The following is a 24,726-nucleotide window of genomic DNA, read 5'->3' as shown; positions in this document are numbered from 1 at the left end:
TTTCGAGGTGCAAGGGCATTTGTAATTTTGACAGATACAACGGCTTCTTAATTTGTTTTTGCCTTTATTAAAGTTATACAAGCACACAGATTTAAGAATCAAATAATTCTACATGGTTTGTTATTTAAAAAACCTAGAGGGAGACGTCATTTTCAGAGGCACCACTTTTCGCCCCCCACTTTTTGAAAAGTTTACTCCCATGACGCCCCGCGACACGGCCTCCCGAGCTTTCAGGTTCAGCACCACTGGCCTCCCGCGGCGGAGGAAAAGCGGTTGGATCTCGCCTACCCCGTCTTCACTACACACTGGTCCGCGCACCTTCTCCGGGGACCTCCCTCCGGCAGTCTGCGAGGCCCTCGGGTCGTACGGCCCCGCCACGGCCCCGCCACGGCCCCGCGCTCCTCCTGGGCTGTGACGCGCGCGCCCCGGACGCCGCGAAGCCCCCGGAAACTCGCCGGACGCGGGGCGTCCCCTCTCCGTCCTCCCCCCCCCCCCGCCCGGCACCTTTCCTGCGTTCCGGCCTCGTGCGCTAGGGCAGGAAGCGGGCGGAACTCCGGCATCCGGAAGTTTCTCGGCCGGACCCAAAAGCGGAGTGCACCGAGTGTCGCTGTCGCGGGAGCAGCTGCTTGGCCCCTGGCTCCCGCGACATGGCCTTCAACTTTGGGGCTCCGTCGGGCACCTCGGGCACCGCCGCAGCCCCCGCAGCCCCCGCGGGTGAGTGATTCCCGGGACCTTCTCCTGGGGAGGCGGGGTGGTCTCTGGCCGGCCTCTGCTCCGGCTGGGGGTTCCCGGGGTTTCCTGCCGGGGCGGACACTTGGAGGGCTTCGGGAAAGGGCGGGCGGCGGCCGCGGAGGCTCCTGAGGGCGCCGCGGGGGGACTCGGGAGTCGACCCCGGGCCCTGCCCTTCCAGGGCTCGCTTCCCGCCGCCGAGGAGGGGGGCTGGACTCGGAGAGACGCGGGCGGCTCCGCGCTTCCCCTCCCCTCAGCCCGCAGCGCCCGCGGGAGCTCGCTCGGCTCCCGCAGCCGGGTCCCGAAAGGTTGGGGCTGGGGGCCCGGCCCCTCCGGCCCTCGATAGGGAACTTCCACGCTCCTCCTTCCGCTCGTCCCCACCTCTGCTTTCTTATGTGGAGCAAAGTGAAGGTTTGTCTTTTGTTCACTTCTGTGAAACTTCCTGCAGACTTTTCTAATACTATCTTGCTTTCTTTTCTTTCTTTTTTTTTTTTTTTCTTCCCCCCCTCTCCCCTTTTAAATTTTGTTTGTTTCTTTGCCTACACGCCTATCAGGATTTGGTGGGCTTGAGACTGCCAACTCCACCGCCAGTGGGTTTAATTTTGGGGGTTTCGGATTAACTGCTAATCCTGCAGTGAACTTTAATATTGGGAATTTCGGTGTTCCTACTACCTCGGCGACTCCGTTCAATTTTGGTAACAGTCTGGCAAGTGCAGGTAGATACTGCGGGTCGTATGTGTAACGAATGTTGGGAGCTGGAGTCCAAGAATATTTTGCGATTCCTGGAGTTTGAGGAAGAACAGACTTGACTGAGGAAAGGAAATGTATCTCCTAATGTCGAGTCAATAACATTTGTATCAAGCTTTTACTGTCTTAAGAGATTTGGTTTGGGGAAGTCTTGCAAGTTATAATGTTCCTTTGTTAAATTTGTATTTAATTGAACAGAATATAATTTCCAAGTGGCAAGAGTTTGGGAATGGATTATTTTTTAATAGAATATATCTTCTAAAATTATTAGGTATCTCTTCCAAAGTATAAGCTCAGCAGTAAGGTTCATTTTCCTGGGATTCTTGGACTCCTGCAGTCACTTTTTTTCATTTTTCCTGCATCTTTCATTGGAATTTCATTTGATTGTCCTTGTGTTTACCAAGAGAACACGTCTTATACGAACAGCAGTAACCTGTTTTGTTTTTTAACCTGTATAATAGTAATACATTTCTTTGTTCAGTTAGTACACATTTCTATAAGATATGTAATTATGGAAGGAATCCCCAATTCTTTCCTGGAAAATTTAAGATACAGAGAGTGCAGTTTAATTTATTGTCAGCATTGAGTTCTAAAAGGTAGGCTAGACATCTTTGAATTCAAAAAGGTAATTATGAAGATTTTACTATCTAAATGGATTGTTTGAAGTTCATTGGAAAATTTGCAAAACACAAACTGTGTGTGTATGTGTATAAATTTAAAATAGATCTATGTGTACTTTATATACAATGACCCCATAGAAAAGTCTTATTCCTCAGCTGCTCGTATATGAATTTGTTGTCCATATTCCCTTACATTATGCCACTTATGCCCATGCCAATTATATGCATTTGGTAAACTTTATATCCTAAAACTTTTTTATTCCCTAAGACTTATTCGGGAAGTTCTGGTATTTTGTGCAGTCACTTGTTATTGTATCACCTTGGCACCTGACTCAAAAATGTTTTGAAAAATACTTGAAAATTCCAAAGATAAAATAATCCATTATCATTAAGATATATTTAAAGTGATTACATATTACTGTCATTTGGTATGTTTACTTTTCCCTGTTTGCTTAAAATTGGCACTGGGTGAAACAGAAACATTATTTTCAAATTTGTGTTTCCAGACAAAGCCACCCAGTTGTAATTCACCAACAATAAATTAATCTGTTGGTATCTACTTGATTTCATGTTCATTTGGAGTTATCATTGTTAAGTTTTGAGTTGTGATAATATAACTGTGCTTTAACTATTTTTATTTATATATATATGTTCGTTAACTTTGCCTTCAGCAAAGGGCTGATAGAAATTTTTGTCAACTTTTAAATTTTGTATCCTTGTAGATCCACTGTTAATAATAAACATTTTTGGTATTATGGAGCATAATAAGATCCTGACTGATATTTTTATCATGTAGTCAATTCAGAGTATATCTTAGTTTTTTTATGGCAGTGAGGAGTAATGAAAAAAATTAAGAACAATGTTCAGTACTTTAGGTTATTTTTATTTTAAAAAGTTTACAGTTTTGCAGTACTGCACTAAAGCATACAGATAAATAGAGTGGTTGTGCCTGCATGCAACATGCAGTCTATTATTTTATTTTTTAATGTGTGGGGGTTGTTTTGTTGGTTTTTTAGAGAGAGAGAAAGGAAGGGAGAGGGAGAGAGAGAAACATTGATGTGAGCGAAACATTGATTGGCTGCCTCCTGCACTCCCTGTACTAGGGATCGAGCCCCCAACCTGGGCATGTGTGCCCTGACCAGGAATCAAACCAGCCACCTTTTGGTGCGTGGGACCACATTCAACCAACTGAGCCATACAGGCCAGAGCGACGCGCAGTCTATTCTTGAGTAATTTTCCATATCAGAATTATATGATGAATATCAAAGGATTGGGTTTATTTTCTTTTTATATCCTCTATGTTACAATATTTATGAATCTGTCTCTTACACTACAAGTAGATCTGTCAGATTTGCCTCTGATAGGTATCAGAGTCCTGTGATAACTCTGCTCACTTTCCCTACCACTGCATTCCACGTGTGGTTTTTTTTCCCCTTATCTCTTCCTTGAAGAAACACATTCTTGTATAGACTTCAGTGTATTGGTACGTTTTCTTTGAAAAGTTGCTTAGTCTCAGTGGAAACTAAGGAGAAATATAAGCTAAAGTAGAGTATAAATTAATTGACCAAAGCCAAGGTTGCAAACTGTCACCATACTCTGCCATTATGGTCTGTTTGGCACGCTATTTTAAAAACATTTGAATTAGTTGCCCCCCCAAAAAAAATAAAAAATTAGGGTTTAAAATTCTGTAAATTTCACGTAGAAAATCTATCTCTTCTATTTCTTTTGGAAAAAATGGGAATATATGATACTGCTAAACTACCATTCTCCTGTAGCATAGTCTGCTGGAATTTAAGAACTGCTGCCATTTTAAAAAAACTGTTCACATTGAACAGTTCTACCACTCATTAATGTTATCAGCCTAAATCTTGTAGGCATTTGAATTTGCAACCGCTACTCTAAAAGTACATACGTAGTCATTTTAGAGTTTGTTAAATATAGTGGTCATAGGCTTAACATGTTTTCTCAGCTGTAACTGTTAATCATCCCTTTAGTTGAAGAGTACATATTGTATTGTGGTATTCTAGTTTAAATACTTGTTTATTTCTTGCAACATACTGACTTCTTGATTAGTAGAATAGTTTTTTAAAAAAATGTTGAAAGTAGAGAAGGGAAAATTAGATCAATATATTTTGTCTTTTTATGTAGCAGTTACTTATAAAATAATTTGAAAAAGAAATTACCTCTTATGTATACAAAGATCCTTTCTATTTTATTTACCCCATTGCAATTAGGTGGGTTCGGAGGATTCGGGACGACATCTACAGCGGCAGGTTCTGCATTCAGCTTTTCTGCCCCAGCTAACACAGGCACTTCTGGTAAGAGGACAGTTTAAGTCATTTGTAGAAGAAAATGAGCTAGAGGTCAGATTTTTTTTAACTTACGCCATTTCAATTTCTCATTCAAAGGCCTCTTCGGCGGTCCTCAGAACAAAGGCTTTGGATTTGGTGCTGGTTTTGGCACAGCAGCTGGAGCTGGTACTGGTGTAGGCACTGGTTTGGGAACCGGACTGGGATTTGGAGGGTTTAATACACAGCAGCCACAGCCGCAAACGGGTAAGGGTGAGGCTCTTGCCTTTCTTCCCATATAAAGTGGTAGCAGTAGAGCTGACATCCAGTGTGCTGTTCAAAACACTTCAGTGGACAACTTTTTAAAAAAAATTATAAATATTATATTCCACAGGATTCCAAAAGCTACTTATCATGCTTATGTATGAGGTTAACAACTGGGGAGAAGACTGACTGACATGATTAGGATTATAAGTTCTCTGTGTTTAGTGTCATTCCATTTAAATTTTTGTTGTTGCTAGAATAACAACATAAATATAGAAAACTGCACAAAAGTACAGCTTAATGAATTCTATATAAGGTGAACACCCTTGTAACCACTGCCTGTGGCAGGAGGTGGCCCTGGCCAGCCTCTTCAGAAGCCCTCCACATTCGCCTCCTAATCACTTCCCCATCAGAGGAACTATGTGGTCCTTTCTTTTATGACAATCACTTCCTTTTATAGTTTTGTCACTCGTGTGTAAACAGTATTGCTTTATTTGTCTTAAATCTTTGTAAGTTCCACTTTTAGCTCTCTTTCTTTTTTCTTTTGCAATTTGTTGAAGAAATCAGCTCATTTTTCCTATAGAGTTTCTCAGTCAGGACTTTACTGATTGCATTCCTGTGGTATAATTTAACATATTCCTTTGTCCCCTATATTTCTTGCTATAAAGGAAAACCAGTGTCATTTGCTATGGAGAAAAGATCATCAAAACTAAGTACGAAGAGAATATAATTGTGTTAATAGACTCTAGCCAGACACCTCTGTGCCTTAAGCTCTGAGCCTCAGACTTGTTCATCCCTTTGTTTAAAAGTGAGATAAGCCCAGCTGGTGTGGCTCAGTTGGTTGAGCATGGTCCCATGCACCAAGAGGTGACCAGTTCAGTTCCCTCTCAGGGCACATGTCTGGGTTGGGGACTTGATCCCCAGTAGGGGGCATGCAAAAGGCAGCTGATCAGTGTTTCTCATCAGTGTTTCTCTCTCTCTCCCTCTCCCTCCCTCTCTAAAATCAATCAAAACTTTTTTTAAAAGAAGTGAGATAAGCAGGTATCATGAAACATTAAAGGCATACTGGCACCAAACTGAGACTTTTCTAGAAAATATAACCAAATAATTAACAGAATTTTTCTCTTTTTTTCCTAGAAAAGCAAGCAAGAATTTATTGACCACAACAAAAACACACTTTAGGACAGTGAAACAAAGAAGGGCATAGAAGAAGCAACAGAAGAGCTTAGGCTCACTGGGAAGTTAGAGAAAAGGGGGCCTTGGAGACAGGTTCAGGGGGTTAGCTGGGATGAGCTGCCTCATGCCCATTGCTCCCCTGGTTGCAAGTCTTGTGGGGTCCCTTGGAGTTTAGAAAATATGTGCCTGTGGGGGAAGGAGAGAGGAAGGGGAATGGCACTTGTGTGTTCCCTGGAGGGAGAGCGCCTAAAGAGAATTTTTCCTATGTGAATTAGTCCATTTAGTAACTCAGCTGTTGCTTGACAGCTATATCATATACTAGGGGTACTTACGTACCTTGCACTTTGGAAATACTGATCTGATCTAGCAACTCTGCCCTTCTTTCTATTGGAGAAGTTGTAGCACAGAGATTAAATAACTTGCCCGAAGTTACCAGCTAAAGCTTTATCCTAGAATACTGATCGTTAGTCCATTTGTTATTTTCATATGTATTTCTTTGTAATAAGAGAAGGAAAAGTGATTAGTAACTGATACTGATAAACATTGATGTAATGATTCTTACTGCTTATTTTGCATCTTCCAGTTTGTATTATTATACAAATATAACAGCACTAAAGGTTTAAAAGATAATTTTGCAACTTTGCAAAATTTACTTTTCCATATCTATGTGCTTTTTTATTTTTTGGCGTGGGTCTAATATGGATCCAAATTTGTGGTCTAGTAATGGAGCTAATTGTATTAAGATGATATCTTTAGAAAAACAAGTTTAACATTATAAGGATTGGCCTCATGTTGGTTTCTTATTATTGTTATAAGAAAGTGTTAGAAATTTAGTGACTTCAAACAACAAAAATGTATTATCTTATAGTTCTGTGGATCAGAAATCCAGAAATGGGTTTCACTGGGTTAAAATCTGTGTATCATCAGAACTGTGTTACTTCTGGAGGCTTTAGGAGAGAATCTAGTCCTTTGCCTTGTCCAGCTTCTGGCCTCTGGATTTCTTGGCTTGTAGCTCCTTGCTCTGTCTTCAAATTTTACTTTGATGCAGACTTCCCTCTTCCCTTTTAAGGATCCTATGATTATGCTGAATTCCCTCAGATAATCCCAACTTAATTTCTTTTTTCTTTTTTTTAAATATATCTTTATTGATTTCAGAGAGAGGAAAGGAGAGGGAGAGAGAGAGAAACATCAGTGATGAGAGAGTCATTGATCGAGCCCACAACCTGGCCATGTGCCCTGACCCGGACTCAAACCCCGATTGTCAGGATCCCAGGTCGACCCTCAGCCACTGAGCCACACCCAGATAGGCCCAACTTAATTTCTTAATCATTACTTCAGAGTCTCTTTTGCTGTGTAAGGCAACATATTTACAGATTCTGGATATTAGGATGTGGACATCTTTGTGTGTGTGTGTCACTATTCTGTCTTCCATTGATTTTTTTTTTAAATACTAATTTTGTGTTGTATTTAGGGTCTGAATTGATTTTACTTTTTTAATACTAATTTTGGGGTATATTTTTAGCATTAGGTGGCCTCTTCAGTCAGCCTACACAAGCTCCTGCCCAGTCCAACCAACTGATAAATACTGCAAGTGCTCTTTCTGCTCCAACACTGTTAGGAGATGAGAGAGATGCTATTTTGGCAAAATGGAATCAACTGCAGGCCTTTTGGGGAACAGGAAAAGGATATTTCAACAATAACATTCCACCAGTGGAATTCACACAAGAAAATCCCTTTTGCCGATTTAAGGTATTAGTAGTGCTTTTGATTTTCACTTGAAGAGTGTGTATGAGAGAATATAATATTTGGATTAAAATAATATCAAGAAAACAATTGCTTTTTCAGTACTCTTTGAGCATTGTTTTAAAACTATAAAAATTATAAAACTGAAGTGATTTCATATATGCGTTTGAAGGTGATCAGAATATGACTGAAAGAAGGTATGACTAGAATGTAATTTATAACAGGAAAAAAATGTTAACAAAAGGGGAATGATCTGCTTGGCATCCATTAAAGGGAGACATAAAACTAGAATTTAGTAGTATTTATATAACATTGTCCAGGAAAGTACGCCCTAACCAGCATACAGGAGTATCTGTTCTGCTTGGCATGTATGAATCCTGTTGTCACTGTGCCAAAGCCATTAAAACAATGTTGTCTGTTTTCTGTGTTCTGATTCCGTGCCTGCCAAACAACCTTCTCATTTGAATTTGACTTCTCAGATTCTGTTCATCAGCCAGTGAGAGTATTTAGGTAAACTTGTGGTTTATCTTTAATAACAAATTCATACATTGCAATCCAGTTTACTTCAGCCTCTTTTGAGTTTTCTTGGCCTTTGTCAGTCTCTTAAACCTAATAGATGTGTCCATAAGCCTATGTTTGGAGCTCAAAGCTTAGAATCAAACCCTGAACATGGTTCGACAACGGAAAGTGACCAGCTGATCTTGTTAGAGAACATCTCTTTATCTTAACACTGACAAAGAAGTTTTGGGTTTATTTGAGTGTGTGTTTGGAATTTTAATACCTTTATTTAGTGACTAAGACATATATAGTAGACATAGGTTGAATAATAACAGTTTTTCCTTTTTTTTAAAGTTGACAACATGTATGATTAAAATGCATAATAAACTAATCTAGAGTGAATTTAAGTTCGTTTTAAAAACTTGTATTATAAGTGGTGACAAATGAGCAAAGACTTCTATCTAAAAGAGTAATTCTCTAGAAAGATATAGTTTGTCATATCTAAAACTTAACACATTTCATACCGCTCACGAGTTTTCTCGTGTTTCGCGCGCCATCTGTTAAGGACCGCTCACGAGTTTTCTTGTTTTTCACGCGCCATCTGTTATGGACCTTAGATGTCAACGCACTGTCTTGTCCACATCGAGTGAAGCGATCTCATTGGTGGAAACCGTGCAGGTCAATCTACGAAAAACTATATAATTGCACGAACCCATAAAGCATTGCAGTTACATTGTATTTTGGTCATTCGAATAGCCTTCGTCTTCAAGTTCCTGGCGCTTTTAGAAATGCCCTCTCTCAGAAAAAGGAAGGAAACCAATGAAACTGATACACTTCTGGAAGTATTTAACAATAATTTATCAGATATTCCTAGTGAGATTGAAGATGCGGATGACTGTTTTGACGATTCCGGAGACAATTCTACTGATTCTACTGACAGTGAAATTATTAGACCTGTAAGGAAGCGCAAGGTGGTGGTGCTTTCAAGTGGTTCCGACGCTGACGAAGCTACTGATAATTGTTGGTCTGAAATTGACACACCACCATGCTTACAAATGTTTGAAGGTCATGCTGGGGTCACTACATTTCCATCTCAGTGTGACTCTGTACCCTTTGTGACCAGTCTCTTTTTTGGTGATGAATTGTTGGAGATGTGCAAAGAGCTGTCCAACTATCACGATCAAACCGCAATGAAACGCAAAACACCATCTAGAACACTGAAGTGGTCTCTAGTTACACAGAAGCACATCAAGAAATTCCTTGGCCTAATTATTCTGATGGGTCAAACAAGAAAAGATAGCTTGAAAGACTATTGGTCAACAGATCCTTTGATATGTACCCCTATATTTCCACAGACAATGAGTCGCCATAGATTTGAGCGGATATGGACATTCTTGCATTTCAATGATAACGCCAAAATGGACAGTCGCTCAGGGATACTTTTCAAGATCCAACCTTTGCTGGATTATTTCCTTCTTAAATTTTGAACAATATACAAACCAAAGCAACAGTTGTCTTTGGACGAGGGAATGATTCCATGGAGAGTACGTTTAAAATTTCGCACGTACAACGCAGCGAAAATAACAAAATACAGTTTACTTGTTCAGATGGTGTGCGAGAGTGACACCGGCTATATCTGCAATATGGAGATATACGCTGCTGAAGGAAAGAAATTGCAAGAAACTATTCTTTCAGTCCTTGGACCCTATCTTGGCATATGGCACCATATTTACCAGGATAATTATTACAATGCTACATCTACTGCTGAATTGCTGCTACAGAACAAAACTAGAGTCTGTGGGACTACTAGGGAGAGTAGAGGTTTACCGCCAAATTTGAAAATGAAAACATCAAGAATGAAGAAAGGTGACATAATATTTTCCAGAAAAGGCGATATTCTTCTCCTAGCATGGAAAGACAAGCGGGTTGTCCGAATGATATCAACGGTCCATGACACTTCTGTCTCGACAACAGGAAAAAAAAATAGAAAAACGGGAGAGAATGTTGTAAAACCTACCTGCATCAAGGAATACAATGCCCATATGAAAGGCGTTGACCGTGTGGATCAATTCCTTTCCTGTTGTTCCATTCTAAGGAAAACGAAATGGACAAAAAAAGTAGTGCTGTACCTTATAAACTGTGGACTTTTCCATTCATTTAGAGTGTACAATGTCTTCAATCCACAAGCAAAAATGAAGTATAAACAGTTTCTGCTGTCGGTGGTGAGAGACTGGATAACGGATGACAATAATGAAGGCTCTCCGGGACCAGAGACAAATCTGTCCAGCCCTTCGCCTGGGGTGCAAGGAGAGCACCTTGTAAAGATCCACCCAAAAGGTTGTCAGGTGACATGAAGCAGCATGAACCTATGTGTATTCCAGCGAGTGGAAAGAAAAAATTTCCTACGAGAGCCTGCAGAGTGTGTGCCGCCCATGGAAAAAGGAGTGAATCTAGATACTTATGTAAATATTGTTTGGTCTCTCTTCATAGAGGAAAATGTTTTATGCAGTACCATAGGTTAAAAAAGTACTAGGAACTTTAATTGTTTAATTGTTTTTGTAAATAAAAATGTTATAATTATTGAAAAACAACACCTAAAATGCATTATGATCTGTAGTTATGATGATTTAAGTAACGTGCAGTTTACCCCAAAACGTGCGGTCCCTGGCGTATTGTATGTCTTAGAGATTTCTATGCGGTACGCAATGTGTTAAGATTCCATGAGTCTAATATATAGTAAAATAACTTACATTTTGGTCCATGACTCCTGCAGTCATTTTTATGACTTTCAGAGTTGTTTCAACAGTGTGTAATTGCACCCAACAGCAATGAATATCAAAGATTTTCAGAGGCAAAAACTACTTAGTTACTCTGTTGAAAAGGAATTTTTAATTTCACTCTACAAGTTTGTTATTTCTGGGGCAAAATAATTTCTCTTTATAATTGTGCAACCTCCTAGGGCACAAGGAGATAAGAATCATTATTTCCTTCACTACCAGACATTGTTTCCCCATTTCGCAGATATGAAACTATTAATATTAAATACTGGATTTAAGATCTGTACATATTTTTGATATTATTTGTTTTGTCATTCCACAGGCAGTAGGTTATAGTTGTATGCCCAATAATAAAGATGAAGATGGGCTAGTGGTTTTAGTTTTCAACAAAAAAGAAACAGATATTCGAAGCCAGCAACAGCAATTGGTAGAATCATTGCATAAAGTTTTGGGAGGAAACCAGACCCTTACAGTAAATGTAGAGGGTATTAAAACATTGCCAGATGATCAGTAAGTATACAATAAATATACTATTTATTTCTCTATGCCTTGGTCCAGAGAGTGAGCAAGCATTTTTGTTGCCAAATCCCCAGTTAAATCTCAGAGCAGAATTCTGTTTCTCAGCTAGTGACTCTTCAGTATTTATATAGAAACATTTAAAAGCTTTTTTCTTAATCTTGGATTTTATAACTTATTGGATGCTAATAATTTTTTAGATTTTTCACTTAGACACAGGAAGAAACATTAATCATGGCTGTGTGCATATCAGGGGCCACAAAGATATTAATGGGAAGTTTTCACTGATTACTATTCATGTTCATTCATGGATAAATATGATTAACTTCCCTTGTCCTATTACTTTCATACTTAGTGGCAAGACATTTGCTTTAGGATATAACTGAAATCAGATTTTACTTCTTGGTCTTACTTACAGTGAAGCAACCCATAAGCCTCAACAGAATCTCCAAAGTACTTAAATCTAGAAAAAATAAATATTTACATAGAACTTTGCAGCTAAGCAAACCTGTGACAGATATTATCTTATTTGCCTGTCTCATTTTAACTTTATCACTCAAGTTTATTTATAAGAACAGAACATTAAGTAAGAGTTTTTTATTTTTTAAGATTTAAGCACTGGCCAGGTAGCTCAGTTGGTTAGAGCGTCATCCCGATATGCCAAGGTTGTGGGTTCCATTTCTGGTCAGGGTACATGTAAGAGGCAACCAATGAATTCATAAGTAAGAAACAACAAATCAGCCCCCCCTCCCCGCCTACCTCTCCCTCCTTCTCTCTCAAATCAATAAGTTAAAAATAAATATTTAAGGAAAATACTTAATTCCCTTCTGAAACAGCCATTTCTTAATTCAGCTAGTGCCCTTTTAAAATCACATGCTACATTGATATTTGTGCTATGAGTTGTATGTTCCATATTTTATAACTTGGCTATTTTTTCCCCAGGACAGAAGTTGTCATTTATGTTATTGAACGTTCCCCAAATGGTACTTCAAGAAGAGTTCCAGCTACAACACTATATGCCCATTTTGAACAAACCAATATAAAAACACAACTGCAGCAACTTGGTGTAACCCTCTCTATGACTAGAACAGAACTTTCTCCTGCTCAGATCAAACAGCTTTTGCAGAATCCTCCTGCTGGTATGTTTCTATACTCAGAGTTGAGGAAATAAGACTTAGGGATACATGCTTCCTCTATTTTGGGAGGTGTTGGTTGGTTATTAATGTTAATAAAACCAGTGTCAGCTTGTCACGTTTCTGCTTATTTGGGACATAGTTCTCAATTTTTTATTTCATTTATTCATCTAGTTTTTTTTAATATATAGCTAATATGTTTGTTAGAAATTTTAGGAAATAATGAACTAAAAAAATAGTCTATAATCCATCTACCCGGATTTACTCATAATTTTTTTTTTCTAGTTTATCTCGTTTTAACTGAGTCTTCAAGTAAAACCTGAATGTGTTCTTATCATGAAAGATTCTCTCATGTCCTTTCCTCATTTTCTGTTAGATTTTTTTTTTTGGTCTTCTTTTCTTTTCTGATTTATAGCTCTATAATCTACTATTTTATAGGTTGTAGGTATTTTCTATCTAGTTAAACCTTTTTTTAGCTTTACCTTACAAAAATTTTTATTTTTATAGTCATATTTGTCATTTTTCATTACAGCTTACGGGTTTTGTTCTTACTTTGGGAATGCCTTTCATACAAATGTTATAAAAATGGAAAATAGTTCTTTTAGAAAAAATATTTCTTTGTGGTAGGTGTTGATCCTATTATCTGGGAACAAGCCAAGGTGGATAACCCTGATTCTGAAAAGTAAGTGTATCTTCATCTTGTTTCCATATAAGAACTAATATTTACTACTAGGGCAGCAAACAAATGCAAGCTATTATAATTCTTACATTTTAGGTGAGTTTCCTTTTTTTCTATTGCTTTTTAAAGGATGTTGACTATGGTAAGGCAGCATGTTGTGGTGAAAACATTGAAAACTGAGTACCAGTACCTTAATTATATTTGTGTTTAAAAATGCAACCTTTTACTTATTTGTAAAATATGGAGGTTGAATAAAATCTCTTTGATGTTACAAAGTCATAGTTCTGTCTTTAAACTCTAGAAATTTAATGTGAAATTATATGAATGTTATTATGAAAAGTTTATTCACTTCTTATATTTTGTAATAGTAGACTTAAGGTCTGAAAATTGACCACTTGCATTTCTTCAGGTTAATTCCTGTACCAATGGTGGGTTTCAAAGAACTTCTTCGAAGACTGAAGGTTCAAGATCAGATGACTAAGCAGCATCAGACCAGATTAGATGTAAGCATTTACCTTCCCTCTGGCCCTGGGATCAGAGACACTTCTTTTTACCATGTATGTTAGTTATTAACTAATTGTGTCTTATAGGGGACAATATAGTGTATACTGCAAATTAGCAATTGTAGTTTTATACAACTTTATTATAGTCTCCAAAATTATGTACATCTGATTTGGTATATTTCAACAATGAATTTAAAATTGTTGGCTTAGCAAATTAATTAGACTTTCATTTTCAGTTCCAGCCAGGGAATGCATATTATGTGCTTTATTAAACACTTTTATTTATGGGGTCTTACGAAAACAAAGGCTATAATTATGATTATGTTGTCATAGTATATTTGTAGGTTAATGAAACAAATTTAAATTACTGAATGCTTAAGTCTACATAATATTTTCTAAAGTAGACTTTTGTAATTATACCTAAAGTTTCTTAAAGGTCATCTGCAAATTCTCTAAATGGAATTCTTGATGAGCTGTCGTTTAGATTCTTTTTGAGTAATGAAAAGCTACTGTTTTATGAGGAAATCCATTTCACTGTCAGCTAGCTCTAATTGATACAAATTCCCTTTCTTACATTGATCCAGTATCTGCCTTATTATAAATTAACACCCATTTTCTCTGGCATTGCTTTGTAGGTAATCACTGTGCTTCCTATGACAGCTCTACAGATACTCGAACATCATAATCATTTATTCATTTTCATGTTAGTTTCTCTGGCCGAAAATTCCCACATGATTTTGCATTTGACATGATTTCTGGACCCTTCATTACTTTAGGTTTTCATGGATTTTTCTCTGGTTTTGTTTATAATTTCATTAATTTCTACTCCTAACCATTTCCTTTATTCTGCTTGCTTTGAGTTTATTTCTCTAGTTTCTTAAGGTAGCAGCTTAAGGTTATTAATTTGAGACCTTTTGTCTTTTCTAATATAAGCATTTAATGCTATTAATTTCCTTGTAAGCACTGTTTTACCTAAATCCCACAAATTTTGATAATGTTTTAGTTTCATCTTTGATCCAGTCTAAATATTTTCTGATTTCCCTTGAGAGTTCTATTTGACTGTTGGATTTTTTGACGTAATGGATTATTTATTTTTAATTAAATTTAATTTTATTAAATTTATTGTGGTGACATTGGTTAATAGGATCATATAAGTTTCAGGTGTACCTTTCTGTGATACATGATCTGTATGTTGCATTGTGTATCCACAGCCCAAAGTCAAATCATCTTCCATCACTAGATATTTGGCTCCCTTTACCCCACCCACTACTCCCAACCCTTCCCTCTGGCAACCACCACACTATTGTCTGTGTCTTAAATCATATGGTTCTTAGCTTTTTCTGACTGACTTATTTCGCTTAGCACAATATTCTCAAGGTCTATCCATAGTGTCTCAAATGGCAGTATTTCATCTTTTCTTATGGCTGAGTAGTATTCTGTTGTATACATGTACCACATCTTCTGTATCCAGGCCTGGATTATTTAGAAGTATTTTCATTTCCAAGTGTTTGGAGATTTTCCTGTTATTGTGTTGTTGATTTCTATTCTAATTCTTATTATGGTCAGAGAACTTTGTATGACCAATTCTTTTAACTTTGTTAATGGTTTTTAACCCATATGCCTTTGAAAAAGATGTGTATTCTGCTGTTCTTGGGTGTAGTTTTCTGTTATTGTGAGATCTAGTTGGTAGATAGTTCAGTTCTTGTATAATCTTGTTGATTTTGCTGTTTAAGTAGTTCCGTTATGAGAGTTGAAGTTTCCAGCTACAATTGTTGATTTGTTTTTTTCTTTTTGTTCTACCATTGTGGTCAAAGAAGATGCTTGATATGATTTCAATCTTCTTAAATTTACTAAGACTTGTTTTGAGATCTAACGTGTACTCTGGAACAGCATACTGTTTTACAGCAAACTTTTTATAAGTAGAAAGAGTACACTCTAAAATAATGGTAAAAAGTATAGTGTGGTAAATACATAAACCAGTAATGTAGTCGTTTATCATCAAGTATTATGTACTGTACATAAATGATACTTTTATGTTACTGGCAGCTCAGGTTTGTTTACACCAGCATCACCACAAACATGAGTAATGCATGAGCTAAAACCTTAAGACGAGTTTGATGTCACTAGGCAATAGGAATTGTTCAGCTCCATTATAATCTGACAGGGCCACTGTCATATGTACATTAGGTCATTTACCAAAACATGGTTATGCAGCGCATGATTGTATATCATATTTGAAGTGAGTTCTTTGTAAGTAGCATAAAGTTGGGATCTAGGTCCCAAACATTGAGCCAGGTTGTAAATGCAAAGGAAAAGTTCTTAAATGAAATAAATAAAAAGTGCTACTCCAGTGAATACACATATGATAAGTGAAACAGTATTATTGCTGATATGAAGAAAGTTTTAGTGTCTGGATAGAAGATGAAACTAGCTACAGCATTCTATTATGCCAAAGCCTAATCCACAGCAAGGCCAGCAAGGCCTCTCTTCAGTTCTGTGAGGCTGAGGGGAAGTTGCTACAAAAAAAAAGTTTGAAGCTAGCAGAGGTTGATTCATGTGGTTTAAGGAAAAAGCTGTGTCCATAACATGAAAGTGCAAGGTGAACAGCAAGTGCTGATGTGGAAGCTGTAGCAAGTTATCTAGAAGATCTAGCTAAGATAATTAATGAAGGTGGCAACACTAAACAACAGATTTTCAATGTAAATGAAATAGCCTGATACTGGAAGATGCCACCTAGGACTTTCATAGCTAGAGCAGAAAAGTCAGTGCATGGCTTCAAAGCTTCAAATGACAGACTGACTCTCTTCTTAGGGGCTAATGCAGGTGGCGACTTTAAAGTTGAAGCCAATGCTCCTTTACCATTCCAGAAACTTAGGGTCCTTACGAATTATGACAAATCTACTCTGCCTATGCTCTCTAGATAGAACAACAAAACTTGGATAACCACATATCTGTTTACAGCATGGCTAACTGAATATTTTAAGCACTGTTGATACCTACTGTTCAGAAAAATGGATTCCTTTAAAGATAATTACATTGACAATGCACTTGGTCACCCAAGAACTCTGATGGAGATATGCAATGAGATTAATGTTTTATGTCGTTACTGATTTCAGAGAGGAAGGGAGGAGGAGAGGGAGGGAGGGAGGGAGGGAGGGGGGGGAGAGGGAGAGAGAGAGAGAGAGAAACATCACTGATGAGTCATTGATTGGCTGCCTCCTGTACGTCCCACACTGGGAATTAAGCTTGCAACCAGGGCATGTGCCCTGACCAGGAATGGAACCGTGATTTCCTGGATCATAGGTCAGTGCTCAATCCCTGAGCTACACTGGCCAGGCTAATGTTATTTTCATTTTTGCTAATACAATATCCATTCTGTAGCCCATGAGTCAAGGAGTAATTTTGACTTTCAAGTCTGCTATTAATTAAAAAATACAATTCATAAGGCTATAGCTGCCATAGAGAGTGATTCCTCTCATGGATCTAGGCAGTCAGTTGAAAACCTTCTGGAAAGGATTCACCATTCTAGACGTCATTGAGAACATTTGTGATTCATGGGAATAAGTCACAATATCAATTTTTCCATTCATGGCCTGATTGTTGGCTCTCTTCCATAATAATACTTTAAGTTACTTATTTCTGAAGTATATGTTTTATTTTCCTACATATTTTGCCTCATCAGTAAATTTCCTAGAGCTCTAAAGAAATTTTTGAATGGTACTTTTTAAATTTTAGATGTAAAGCCCTGGCCGGGTGACTCGGTTGGTTGGAGCATCATTCCATACACCAAAAGTTGTGGGCTCGATTCCCAGTCAGGGCATATACATAGGTTGTGGGTTTGATCCTTGGTTGGGGTGCAAACAGGAGGCAACCAGTTGATGTTTTGCTCTCTGTCTTTGTCTCCCTTCCTCAAATCAATAAACATATTCTCAGGTGATGATAAAAAACAAATTTTATATGTACAAAGGGTTAGAAATATAAAGACAGATTTAAAGAGAGTTTATAGTTTTAGAGATGAATCTCAGTTTTATCTTAGAAATTAGACTTTGTATATAGGTCAACCTGATAAATAGTTATGACATATATGTATATGTACTCGATTTACCTTTAAATTTTTTTTTAAAAAAACAGATTATATCTGAAGATATTGGTGAATTACAGAAGAATCAAACTACAACTATGGCCAAAATTGCACAATACAAGAGGAAACTCATGGACCTTTCCCATAGAACCTTACAGGTAGTAATCTGGGTATTTTTTTCAAAATTTATAAGACTATATATGTGATAGAAGTGCTAAACATGGATTTTTTGTAATAGAAAAAAATGAACTAAAAGGTAATAATAATAGTCCGAAACTGAAAATAGCAACCTTTCTCAGTAAAATCTGTAAGTTGGAGAAGTGCTCTCACAGGATTGGTGAAGAAAGTTAAAAAAAATACTATAGAATTCATATCTTATTGAGAGGGTAGGGGGAAGCAGGAATAAAATCAATCACCTTGCCCTGGCTGGTGTGGCTAGGTTGGTTGGAGCATCATCCCATATACCAAAAGGCGGAGGGTTCAATCTCTCGTCATGTGCTGGAGGCAAATAAATTATAGAATAAGTTATAGAATGTGGTAAGATGGATGAATACAAAATAAATGTACAAAGTCGATGTTTAATACTGTCAATGGAAACAGGAAAATATTCTTTTCACCGTGATGAAAAACTATAAAATACTTAGGAATAAATTCATGAGGAAAATAGAAAATTTGAATTGATGATTACAAATAGACATAAAGTATGACAAAAGTGGGATTTCAATTTAGTGGGTTTAATAAATAATGGAGTAACTGACTATCCATCTGGAAAATATTAAAATTGGACCACTGCATCACACCACACACAAAAATAAAGTGGATTAAAGACTTACTCTAAGAAATTTATGAGGCTAGGGATTGGACTTTTGGCTAGAAAGCCAGAAACTATAAAATAAAATTGGCTACATAAGAATTAGAAAACTTTATTACAAAAGATACCAAAAGGAAGTTATTTGTCAATAGTTAAGTGATAGATTTCAGAAAAAAACAAATTTGAATATGGAAACAGCACAGATTTTAGCTTTGTAGTGTAAATACTCATCTCATACAGAGATCCTATAATTTGACAAGAAAAAAAAATTGAAATATAGTCAAAGTGTGAAAAGGCAGTTCATGTGAAAATGCAGATTCAAGAAAAGATGTGTGATCCCTTTACACTCATCAGTTTGGGAAAAACTTAACTACAACCAATAGCTGACAGGAATGTGGGGAAGAGTATACATGTGACTTGTGAATTTAAATTCTTAGGATCTTTTGAGAAAGCAATCTGCCAGCTTCTATTAGACTGAAAACATACTTTTAAACCCAGCAATCTCATTCTTGGGGTCTATGTCAGTAAATAAAGATATATATATACACACACACACATATATATACACACACGCGCGCGCATGCGCGCATATATATATATGTATGTATATATGTTTATTACAGCATTGTTGACAGTGTCAAAACTAGAAACAAAATATATGCCCGTCAATAGGGGAATTGAATAAGTTATTGGTTAGTAATGCATGAAAAATTATGACCATTGAAAACATCAATGTACTAATGTAATTTGACTAATAAAAATAGACAAACGTGATTCAGATCTTGAAGTAAGGTTCACACTATGTTGTTAGTATATTATTCGGCTGATTTCTTTAAATTTGTGATTTCTGACTGTAATAAAATTACTTGCATAACTGAAAAGAGATGATTCTATCGGTATCGGTGGGTTTCTTTGTGTAGGTCCTAATCAAACAAGAAATTCAGAGGAAGAGTGGGTATGCCATCCAAGCTGATGAAGAGCAGTTGCGAGTTCAGCTAGATACAATCCAGTGTGAGCTAAATGCACCTACTCAGTTTAAGGTAAGCACCGGCACAGCCCTAAAGGTAGACCATGTTTCAGAGGGTCTGCAGAAAACACTGGTCTTCAGAAAGAGGGGTTTTGTATACTTGTTTGTCCTCATTAATCAAAGCTTCCTTTCCAAAGTAGACTCTTAATCACGGTGCTTTGGGCTTGTATTAATATTTCTAATAGTGTACAGAGGAAAGAGAGCAGTTAGACACCTGTAAGAGAGTAGTTACCACCCTTTAAAAGGCAACTTTCTCTTTTAGAAGTGGTGGCTGCTGATAGCAGTTGTGATTTGACTCAGTCTTATTTTCAGGGCCGACTAAATGAACTGATGTCCCAAATCAGGATGCAGAATCATTTCGGAGCCGTCAAATCTGAAGAGAGATATTACATAGATGCAGATCTGTTAAGAGAAATCAAGCAGGTAAGTGTTGCACTAGTGTGCGTTTTTAAAAAATCCTCCCAAGGACATGCTTATTGATTTTAGAGTGTTGGGGGGGCGGGGGAGTGTGAGGGAGAACATCTGTTGGTTGCTGTTGCCTTCTGTATGTGCCCAGCTGGGGATCGAACCCGAAACCTCGGTTTGTGCCCCGACTGGGAATGAAACCTGCAAGCTTCCTGTGCGGTGCATGGGCCGACACTCCAACTGAGCCACACCAGCCAGGGCTAGTGCGCACTTTTTAAAAAGGTCATCACCACTTCACATCCATTGGGCTGTTGTAAAAACACCACCACAGACAATAGTGCTGATGAGTATGTGAAGGAAATGGAAGCCTTGTGCATTGCGGTGGCTGAGTGAGATGGTACAGCCGCTGTGGGAAGCAGCTCCTTAAAGAATTAAACATGGCGCTACCACATGATCCCGCAGTTCTACTTCTGGGTAGGTACCTACAGGAATTGAATCCAGGAACGCAGATATTTGTATACCCATGTTCATAGTAGCATCATTCACTATAGCCAAGATGTGGGAGCTGCCCAAGAGTTGTAGATGGATACGTAGGTAAACAAAACGTTCCCTATTACGATTCTACTTCTATGAGGCACCTGGAGTACTCTAATTCATAAGAGTAGAATGGTAGTGTCCAGGGGCTCAGGGGAGGGGAAATGGGGAATTAGTATTTAATAGGTACAGAATTTCAGTTTGGAAAGATGAAAAAGTTCTAGAGGTAGATGGTAGTGATTGTTTCATACTGTGGATGTACTTCATCTACTGAATTGTACACTTAAAAATGGTTAAAATGGGCAGTTTTTGTTATTGTAAGTAAATTATTCACTCCCCCACCCCCACAAAAATAAAGAGGTAATAGAGACACCAAAGTTCCGTAGACCCTGCTATTCAATGTGTAGGCCCAGCAGCACCAGGGAGGTCATTAAAGTGCAGAATTTGTCCTTACTCTAGACCTACTCAGTAATACATTAAATGTATCCGTATGTACATTAAAGTTTAATAAGTAACTGCTTTATATCTTACCTTCCCAACCTGTATGACACATAGAAATGATAAATATGTAGTTATTGATCCCCTAAGCCTTCAGGTGTCCTGGTGAAGGTTGGGGTGGCCAGAACCTCCAACTATTTGTCTAAGGCTCACATTGTAAGAACAAGTTGAAAAGTACTGTTCTAGCTTATTTTCATTAATATAAATACAGATTGGTTTAATGAAAACTGTCCAACTATTGAGTATCTATAAAGAAAATATATTAAGGCAGTAAACTTTGTGAAACATTACGTAAGACTGTTAGCATGGCCTTGAGAATTTTAGGTATTTTTAAATGTCACCAACAATTCTGATTTTATTGTATGCTTTAGAACAGTTGTTTCCATTTTATGCAATTAAAAACTAGTTTGGCTCCTAGGTTGTTGGATAGTATGCATACATTCAATTATATTCCATTGTAAACATTTGCAATAAAATTAACTGAAAGATTCTAGCACATTGGAATAAAGAACTATATTAAAGAGTTTATGTATGTAGTAGAATGGGGAGTAATGTAAACACCTGCCTAAAACGATGAAAAGCGAGTGTTTTGTTTTGGGATTGAATCATGGCTCATCACCTACTGCATGACCTTGAGCATGTTACCTGAACCTCATTATCTGTAGACGAGATAATAATTGTACCTGAAAAGGTGCTCAAAAGGATTTTAAATTAATTAATACCTATGAAGCTCTTTAAATTGCCTTAACACCTAAGACAGACTCTTTAAAATGTCAGCAATTGCCCAGCTGGTGTGGCTCAGCGGTTGAGCATCAACCCATGAACCAGGAGGTCACAGTTCGATTCCTGGTCAGGGCACATGCCTGGGTTTTGGATTTGATCCCCAGCAGGGGGTGTGCAGGAGGCAGCCAGTCAGTGATTCTCATTATTGATGTTTCTGTCCCTCTCTCCCTCTCTGAAATCAAAACATTTTAATGTTAGCAATTATAGTTAACACCATTATTGTCACTATATACTTTGTGCTCTAAAACATGAAAATTCTGTTTTCAGAATTATTTTGCTAGTCTGTGTTTGAGTACTTTCTTGCATTTTCAGTATCATACCCTTTGTTTTTATTAAGGGTTGATAAAAGGAATCTAAAAAACATATGCTTCTGTAAAATTTCTATTGAAGATATTGTTCATTACATTTGTTTGATCTTATTGCTTTTTACAGTATGTATTTTACTGTAGGTCATATAAAAAGTATTAGCAGCCCTAGCCAGTTTGGCTCAGTGGTTAGAGCCTCGGCCCGCCAGACTGAAGACGTCTAGGGTTCGATTCTGGCCAAGGGCACGTACCTTGGTTGCAGGCTCAATCCCTGGCCCGGGTCGGCACACAAACAGGAGGCAACCAGTTGATGAGTCTCTCTCACATCGATGTTTCTCTCTCTCCCCCTCCCTCCCTTTCTCTCTTCCACTCTTGCTAAGCAGTGGAAAAAATATCCTGGGGTGAGGATTTTTTTTTAAGTATTAGCAAAAGATAAATGTGCATGCCCACTGTATTTAGAGCATCTACAGAGTGCTGTATTGCTAGTAAAATAGTCCTTTTTCCTGTGAGTGGCTTGTAGTTTAATAGAATAATGTATTAATATATATTTTTTAATTCCTTCTAGCATTTGAAACAACAACAGGAAGGCCTTAGCCACTTGATTAGCATCATAAAAGATGATCTAGAAGATATAAAGTTGGTAGAACATGGATTGAATGAAACCATCCACATCAGAGGTGGTGTATTTAGTTGACAGATCACAAACTTGTTAAAGGTTCCTGAACTGTATCTTCTTGCTACATCAGGCCTTCCCTAAAAAAGAAACTGACCACACATGGAGAAAAAAAGAAAATCCTCTTCTGGCTTGGTTTTTGAGGAGGTTACTGACAAATTATTGTTCTTCAGATTCGAAATAAGTCACTTCACAGCTCTTCAAAGACAGCCTTTGGAAGATTCCATCTAAAAGCTGTTATTTACTTTGAGAAGTACATAATTAACAAAAACATGTACTATTATACATTTTTACAACGGCATTTTTCTTAAGAATAATCAGTGTTTAATGATTATTCTCCATTGAGCCTGTACTATGCTTTCCATAGCAAGTAAATATGCAAGATCTACTTTGCACATAAAATGTATGACTACTTGGCTGTTGGAGATTTGTACTTCAGTTTTTATATTTGTGAATTCACCCTTGGGAGGAGTAAAGAAATTCAAGAGTATTTAATGATTAATGTGGTTTTCTTTTCATTCTATAAAAGATTTGAAAATATATTTTTATATTATTTTACTTATTTGAAATTTACAGAACACCCTTATAAGCAATTAGGATATAATAAAATTACATTTTATCATTTTTGCAACTTTGTTTTTTAAACCTTTTTATTTCTAATAAAGATGAAAACAAATAAATTCTTGATTGTAATTACTTTTATGAAATTCTGTCTGGTGCTTTATTTGGCTCTGGGAGAATGACCATTGATGTCTATTACAATTCAAGAATTTTAGTCTTTCCTTGTTTTAAAGTCTGATTTTTCCCTCCAAAGGAAAAAATATCAATGCTGCTTATCTGACTTGGCAAATAAAACTTCAGATACCATCTAGGATAGAGAATTTCCTAATGTATCATTAGTATCTAGAAACACTAGAAAATCTGAATCATAATGTGAAATAGTCTTTCACAACCAGATAATTTTAAGCAATTTTTCTTACTACAAAATGCATACCTGGGCTTGGCTCCCTCTGGGAAATGCTTTAACTTTGCATTTCTGTGTGATGCGCTGGCGTGAATCTTGCCACTGTGCCGTCCTCTGAGACCGACTGAAGGAACCTCTGTCCAGCTGCAGGCGAGGTGACAGTTGTGTAGGAGACTGGCTGCTAGTAGACTGCAGCCACTTTCGCCAAGGTCCGGCCCGCAAGCGTGTTGTACTACATACCACGCATCCTGTTCATCACTCCTCACGGCTGCAGTTCCAGCAAGGGGGAGGAAACTGTTCTCCTTGGCCCAGGTCGGCGCTTCCATTCTCACCCACGCGGCTGTGGCGGGCATCTGCCCCCTGCCCACCCTCTGAGCGCAGGAAGAGTTGCTAACTCAGGAGAATTGTTCCTCACGGAGCCACATTCCATGAAGAACAAACCGCTACCTTCGCACACCATGCTCACTTCGCTAGCCTTTCATTTTTCATGCTCTGATAGTTAGGTTCCTAATTTCCCAAGATAAAGAAATAACCCCTAGATAGGGCCCAGGGCCGGCCTTTTAAGTTTTGATCCAGCACGTGTAAGGCTGACTTACGGTCCTTGCTCATGTAGATAGTTAGATATGACTTGATCTGCACATAACCAAGTTCTAAATTTGGGTGAGTAGGAGACAAGACCCACTTGGCCTCAGCAGGAAGTTTCTTTTCCAACAGAATTTACAGAAGTTCTGTTTAGTCTGCAACTGGCTAATTGTTCTTGTGGATAGACTACTAAAAATTCCAATCAGAGTTAAATGGTAGAATTAAAGCATACTGAACCCCTAACAGTATAAGTTTTACGTAATTTTTTTCTGTATCTTTGAGAGTGGGCTTAAATCCTTTTGGCAACGTGTAAACAACTGTCTGTTACCAAAGCCCCATGCCTAAATCAGTCTCTCAACCACCACAATGCCCTGGGAAAATGGCCCTATA

At 37.8% G+C, this 24,726-nt stretch overlaps 1 protein-coding gene across 2 annotated transcripts; it reads left to right on the top strand.

The window, feature by feature from the left end:
• Positions 1–561: 561 nt before the first annotated feature.
• NUP54 (nucleoporin 54) lies at positions 562–23,494 on the top strand. Of its 2 annotated transcripts, XM_081161521.1 has the most exons (13): positions 562–714; positions 1,284–1,445; positions 4,331–4,414; positions 4,505–4,651; positions 7,347–7,573; positions 11,165–11,352; positions 12,301–12,497; positions 13,119–13,173; positions 13,580–13,673; positions 17,805–17,912; positions 19,486–19,605; positions 19,905–20,015; positions 22,683–23,494. In XM_081161521.1, the coding sequence occupies exons 1-13, from the start codon at positions 648–650 to the stop codon at positions 22,809–22,811; spliced, it is 1,689 nt and encodes a 562-aa protein (XP_081017647.1). In that variant the 5' UTR covers positions 562–647; the 3' UTR covers positions 22,812–23,494. The 2 variants fall into 2 exon arrangements, with proteins under 2 accessions (XP_081017647.1, XP_081017648.1); XM_081161522.1 differs by lacking the exon at positions 1,284–1,445 and having other exon boundaries at positions 565–714.
• Positions 23,495–24,726: the final 1,232 nt, after the last annotated feature.

The sequence above is a fragment of the Miniopterus schreibersii genome (assembly GCF_964146895.1).
Source record: "Miniopterus schreibersii genome assembly, chromosome: 1".
In the NCBI taxonomy this organism is placed as follows: Eukaryota; Metazoa; Chordata; class Mammalia; order Chiroptera; family Miniopteridae; genus Miniopterus; species Miniopterus schreibersii.
The sequence above is the reverse complement of the archived record's forward strand: the minus strand, read 5'-3'. Positions and strand labels throughout refer to the sequence as shown.

Excerpts from the sequence above, each read along its gene's own strand:
- NUP54 (XM_081161521.1), top strand. The coding sequence starts at position 648 with ATGGCCTTCAACTTTGGGGCTCCGTCGGGCACCTCGGGCACCGCCGCA. Across the intron at positions 715-1,283 it reads AGCCCCCGCAGCCCCCGCGG|GATTTGGTGGGCTTGAGACT; the intron begins GTGAGTGATTCC and ends CACGCCTATCAG. Across the intron at positions 13,174-13,579 it reads GATAACCCTGATTCTGAAAA|GTTAATTCCTGTACCAATGG; the intron begins GTAAGTGTATCT and ends GCATTTCTTCAG.